The following is a 6,278-nucleotide window of genomic DNA, read 5'->3' on the forward strand; positions in this document are numbered from 1 at the left end:
TTTTCATATATTGGTGTACTGGAGCAAGCGCATGGATTAAATATAAGAGAGCAACAACAATGCAAGGGCTAGCCGGCACAAAAAAACCTTGAAATGAGAGCCATCATATTTTTGTATTTTTACGAGTATTTCCAAATACATATGCATACCTTAATATTTTAATATGCACATATGCCTGCATATACAAGTGTTGTTAAAACAGAAGATGTTCTTTTGAAAAATTTACATACATATGCATTCAACTTATACATAGGTATGTATATATGTGCGTATGAATGTAGGTTGTTAGTTTGAGAAATGTTGAATAAAATTGGTAAACAAATTTTACGCAAAAACAAAAACATTCTCAGACCATGTGTATTTGCTTGCTTCTCTTCTGCCAGTGGTTATATAAGAAAGTATGCCTTTTACTGCTTGTCGTAAAAATTCTAAATCCCAGTGGCGTAAAGTGGTAGAAAGAGAAATTTAAATCGTCCGTTATGGTTTAGTGTTAACCACAAAAACTTGGAGTTTGCTTCGTATTTATTTTTACACTTCCATATATATCTGAATATGTATGTACATTAGGGTCGTCCAAAATAAGTAAATTCAGAATTTTAATGCTTTCACCCCCTAGGATTGCTCTATATCGAAAAAAATATACCCCTATTTTTTATTTTGAAATCAAAAAATATTTAGAGGTCGCTCAAGGCGCTCACAGAGCTCAAATTTTCCATGTATTTTATATGGGGGAAAACAATTTTTCCTATAAATGGTATAGAATTCGTGAAAATCAACATTTTCCATTGGTAAGCTCTGGTCCTCTTCAGAAGATTTCCAATAACAATATCCAATTGTTTATTAAGCAATTTTTTAATACTAAATATTTTTCATTTATCCCCCCATTGCTTACTCTGGCATTTTCTGGGGGTTTTTGGGGACCTATAATATAGGTTAAATAAATAATTGAGCATTATTACTGGAAGTCTCAGGTGAAACAGAGTTTTCCGATCGTAAAATGTTGATTTTTAAGAATTCTATACCATTTCTACGAGGGGTAAAAAACACCCCCCCTCGCTTTGAGCGACATCTAAATATTTTTGGATTTCAAAATAATAAATAGAGATATATTTTTTCGGTATAGAACAATCCTAGTGGTGAGAGCCTAAAAACTCCGACTTAACTTTTTCCACATGCATTTTTGGACCACCCTAACGTATATAAATTTGCTGGTTTTTGGTCGCTGGTTTACACACAATTTGTAAGTTTTATGTTTTCTGGGGTTTTTTTGTTCTTACAATCCGAGGCGAAATTCGCCATAAATTTGAGTTTTGTTTTGCATTATTCTTTCCGGTACATAGCAGGCAATAAATTTGTTTGTAAACTTAGTAGGTACATATTCACATACATACAACTTTAGCACTATGAAGCAACCGTTTAGGTTTATTTGCAGTACTTTTGTTTTAAATCAGCCAACGAATATTTCAGCTAAACTATTACGTAAAATTATTTTGATTGGAATCATTGTATGTATGTGTATTGAATATGTGTGAAAATGTTCGAACAAAAAATTTATGTTCTCTTTTATAGAGGTATTAAAAATTAAGAGACGAGTATGTTTATAAATTACATTCATTTACTTACTTGCTCCGTCAGTAGACCATTCGGACAGTCTTTGAGAAAACCTTTGTGCCTGTGTGAAGAAAAAAAAATAAAGTAAATTAGAGATAGTACATACGTACATATATACAATTGTATACCACATAGGTATCTTTTTCTAGCAAGATTACAAATCCAGCTATAGGTTGGCTCCTAAATAGCCAAAGACCTGCCATCCTGATAAGCTTTGTATTAGATTCGATCTCCTAGAGCTTAGATATCCTCTTTATTTGTGTAAAGTGAAGCCAAACTTCCTTTTGAAAAAAGTCCTTCCCACCTAAACTTGTGTAGGTGGGCATGAAAAGTTCAAAGAAATGAAAAATCCGATGCAAAATCTCTTTGTGATTAGAAGTTAAATTTTCTAAGCGCGATTAAATCATTGTTACTTCTTCTCCTTCTTTGGCTCCTTAACCGCCTAAGCGATTTTGGTCGAGTTTAGCAAAGCACGTCAACTAATTGTTTTATTGCAACATTCTATTCAGTGCACTATGGGAAATATGACCAACTTTTGACAAATAAAAATTATGGCACGATTTTTTTATGTTTTTGCACATATTTTGCAAAAAAAAATTTAACCCTTGATGATCGAGGGGTATAATGGGTAACTTTTTAATTTGTGGTTTTATTAGAAGAGTTTGAGTGCAGATTTTTTAATATTTCTATTAATGAAAAAAATGCCACTTTGTCGTAAAAACTATTAATTAAATTGTACAAAAAAAAATTTGCAAATGATATTGCTTTCACTTTTCATTGAGCTAGTATCTTCACTTCTGACTGTGTCAATACAATAAAATCAATTTTCTCAGAAATCGGAAAAAATCGCAACATGAATTTAATGATTTTAACTCAAAACTCTTCATTTTACATATTTTTGGTGTCTAATCGCGGTCTAATACGGCCAATATTTTAAAACCTTTTTGAAATGTAATTGTTAAGGAAAACATTTAAGGTTATGTTAGAAGCACTAAACAATTTTTCGGGCTTTATATAGTCGTAGATATTAAAATTATTTAATTTTTCATAATTTTCTATTTTTTTGTGAATTTCCTAAATAATTTTAATTTAAATATGTTTGTTAGAAAATTGTTAAAAAATGGAACAAAAAATCAATTCCAATATTTCAATCACAGACAACGAATCCGAAAACCTTCTAAGCAGTTGTCTCTCGTTTTTTTTTTACAAAGATTGAGGACACCGTTATTCGAGCTAAGGTTTTCTTTATCAAATACCAAAGACAAAAAGTTAAATTTTGTAAGTAAGAACAATTAAAAGCCGCCTGCTACCTCGTTCCCCTTTATATCGTTGTACCCTGGTATGTAAAATTTTCGGATATCATTGGGTTTGGAAATGGCGTTAATTTTTTTAAATCACTCAATGAATGGAGAGGAGTTAGTCTCAAAATCTAAGATGGCCTGTTGCTAAGTATAAGAAGGCTCTGATAAAGGTAGTTTCTATTTAAGTTAACCTTGGTTCGTAGAGTAAATATGTAAAACTCCGCTAAAAAAGTGCTCGGAATTAGGCAGTCAATGTACCACTGCAGAATGCTCGCCTGGGTATGAGCCTCCATAAGAGAGGCATTCAAGGTTGCGTTGCTGCAAGCTATATTTTGAATTTCCTCTTCTCGAAACAACTACTTTGTTCATAATAGCCGTCGCGAGACATGCTCAGGTTATATATTTAAATATAAGTATTTAGACGTTGAAGTTTGATTAGAGACTGCCTCACCGTGGCTAAATTACTTCGTGATTCCCAAGCCATCGTCCATAGATCTCTTTATCTGTGGCTTACACCCCTCAGACATGCAATTTGAATATCATTAATGCCTATGCAGCTGGAAAAGCTTTTCTATTACTTTGGCATACCATTTTTTTAAAATTTCTTTGAGCTAAATTGCAGAGGCTGCTTTTAAAATTTTCTCTGGCAACTATTAATTAGGCACCTGCATATCCCAAGCAGCGTATGCCTTTGTTAGGTAAGACTTGAAGAAATACTACATCTAATTCTAGGCTTTGTTATTTGAAACTGTACCAAGTTGTCTTAAATGCTGAAGCCGAGTAAATCTTGTTTGAATTAGGTAAGCTATTCGCACATTCCGTTTCTCTAATGCGCGACATAAGCCTGTATCAGAAGTATTATCGCAGGTTTCTCAATGTAGAGGAAAACACAAATAGATACCCTTGTATCTCCGTAGACAACACGGACAGTTTTCGTAGACCTTCCCACACTAAATGCAGTCATTCGGACTGGTCTGAACTGGACTTTTTAATCTTATTTCATTGCCGATAATGTTCTCGGCATAAGGTGAATCAGACTTATCGACTTCAATGGTTTAGCTTCGTACTAGTTCCTTCTTCTAAGTTCTGGAATGAACATTATCCCTACTCTATTCCATGACTTAGAGCAGTGTCAGTAGGACTCATGCACACTGCTTCAAAGGAATAGAGTTATTGTCATCTACCACAGGGTTTTGTAGCGAATGAAAATCGAAATGTAACGAATGAAAATGTAAAAATGCTTTAATTTGTTTTGCATACACATATAACAAACTTAGAGCTAATGCCATTCTAAAATCTCCATAAAATTTCCAGCTAGTCATTTTGTAATTTGCGTCCCGTCTATTAAGTTTCAAGCAACTCATTGCCGTACACTCTGGTTGGGTGCTTCATTGTTGAGCAATGGCTCTTAAGCTTGGTAATTTACAAATCCGCGGAAAATTTGCTTAACTTGCCATGTCTTGGAATATTCTTTGTGTGCCATCAGCACCGCAAATGGGTCCATCAGCGAGGCGGGGGCAATTAAAATTCATTTAATCTACATTAATCTACACAAAATACATTTTCAAACTAATTAAAATTCCATTTCGAATAATTTTGGGTACAATTTGTGCGCTTAGCTGTATTCATACTTTTGTATCTACAGATAAATTAATGTACAACTTCAAATTCATACTTGTGCAAATAGATACTAAATATTTGTGATAGCAGAAAAAGGAATAGCTTGAGGTAGTGTGCGTGGCAAGCCATGTAATCTGCTACTTATGACTAAGCCACCTGTTCGCTTTGCTTTAAGCGCCAACATCTGCGTGGAATGGCGTTGTAAATTTGCCGTCAACTCTCATTTAAAAAAAATTGTATCTTACTGCTTTTAGGATGCCTTACTTTACAAGAATGCGCTTCAATTGAATTAAATTCTCTGCTTTTGGTGCACTAATTCAATTCCAAAATAAGCTTTTAAGTTGTGGGAGAAGCAACCGATTCCAGTAGGAAGCTTAGCTGGCAGCTTACATTTTGTGTGGCTTTGCGATATTTTTGCTTGCTGTTTCTTTGGCTGCTACAAAACATACATACATACAAACGAAGAATTGTGGCCTATATCAACAGTAATGCGGTTGCCTAATGTCAGTGGCATGCTTAGAAATTTAAGAAAAATGCAAGTAGAATGTGTAAGGTTATTAAGTCGGTAAGTTAGTGCTTGTTGCTGAGTCGCGATGTTTCGCTGTTCCTTTTTTGGGTAACTTTCAAAGGATTTTAATGCAAATATATTCAAGAAGAGAGCTAACAGTTTTAGTTGAAGATATTTGCCCATCATTGTCCTCTTATTTTCGTTGCTAACTTCATTTCTTTTGTTAAGATGCTTTTTAGTCTGATTAAATATTTAATAATCCTATGCTACTTATTCAAATCCAATACATGTGTACTCACCATTGTCGAATTTCTTTTTCTGTGACTGTAAAGAAAAGAAATGGTAGGAAGGAAAGTTAGTAAAGTAGTTTAAAATGGAATACAATTCTCTAAATAAATTTATATGTACATATGTATGCACATAAATACATACGTATCATGTGTAATGTAAAAGTTATAAACAGGTAAACCAAGTTCGGCTTTGGAACATTTTAAAATATCCTATGGTTCACAGAAAAGTTTATCCTTGGAGATTTTTTTCGACTGAAGTTTTGCTATTAGCGTTCGACATTCACTGTCAAGATCAACGTTCTATATAGATACAAATATTTGTAGAGTTGAGGAAGTACAAATAGGTTGAGATTATTGGACTTAATTCTGAATTTTCCAGGTATATGGTTACCTTATAAAAAGTTTAATTATACGAGTTTTTAGACAAGTACATCTAAGTAAGTCTTACTGGTTATAGACATGATCTAATAGAAGGAAAACTTAAGGTTGAAATTTAAATTTAAGGATCAGAAAATCACTATCAGATGCTTTACTTAAAACCTTCAGATAACAGTGTTATCGTGTATGTATTTTAAGGTCGGATGATGTGTGTTCTTTTGTGTATTCTTAAAAGTTTTCAGCTCTTCAGTTGTTCCTTATGATTTCGAAATTGGTTTTAAATAAACTAGAGTATTTTTCTTGATATCTCTGTATTTTTACAAAAGATAAATCCATCTTCCTTACTTTGCGGTACGCCTCAGTATGCCCTAAATAATATTTTTTCCAGATAGTTAAGCTGGCTGAAGCAAATCGGCATCGATTACATGGATTTCCAAAAATTAGCTTGAAGGCGTGAAAGTGTAGACAGGACATATTTTTTTTTTCTTTTTTTTAAAACCGCATATAAATTTCGTGTAGCTTAAAAACTGAAAACAAACTTTTGATAATTTAACATTTGGAAAAATCGAG

The 6,278-nt window shown here is 33.1% G+C and overlaps 1 protein-coding gene across 1 annotated transcript in view; it reads right to left on the reverse strand.

The window, feature by feature from the left end:
• LOC118733517 (frequenin-1-like) overlaps window positions 1-6,278 on the reverse strand; it is a 181,018-nt gene that overhangs the window by 6,016 nt on the left and 168,724 nt on the right. Inside the window, exons 3-4 of the mRNA XM_036462935.1 lie at window positions 5,340-5,364; window positions 1,624-1,672 (exon numbers count right to left, since the gene is read on the reverse strand). Of these exons, the coding sequence (XP_036318828.1) occupies window positions 1,624-1,672; window positions 5,340-5,364 (74 nt within the window). The remainder of the gene's footprint in view (window positions 1-1,623; window positions 1,673-5,339; window positions 5,365-6,278) is intronic.

Source organism: Rhagoletis pomonella, unplaced genomic scaffold, assembly GCF_013731165.1.
Source record: "Rhagoletis pomonella isolate Grant_MI unplaced genomic scaffold, Rhpom_1.0 Rhpom_scaffold_00002, whole genome shotgun sequence".
Lineage (NCBI taxonomy): Eukaryota > Metazoa > Arthropoda > Insecta > Diptera > Tephritidae > Rhagoletis > Rhagoletis pomonella.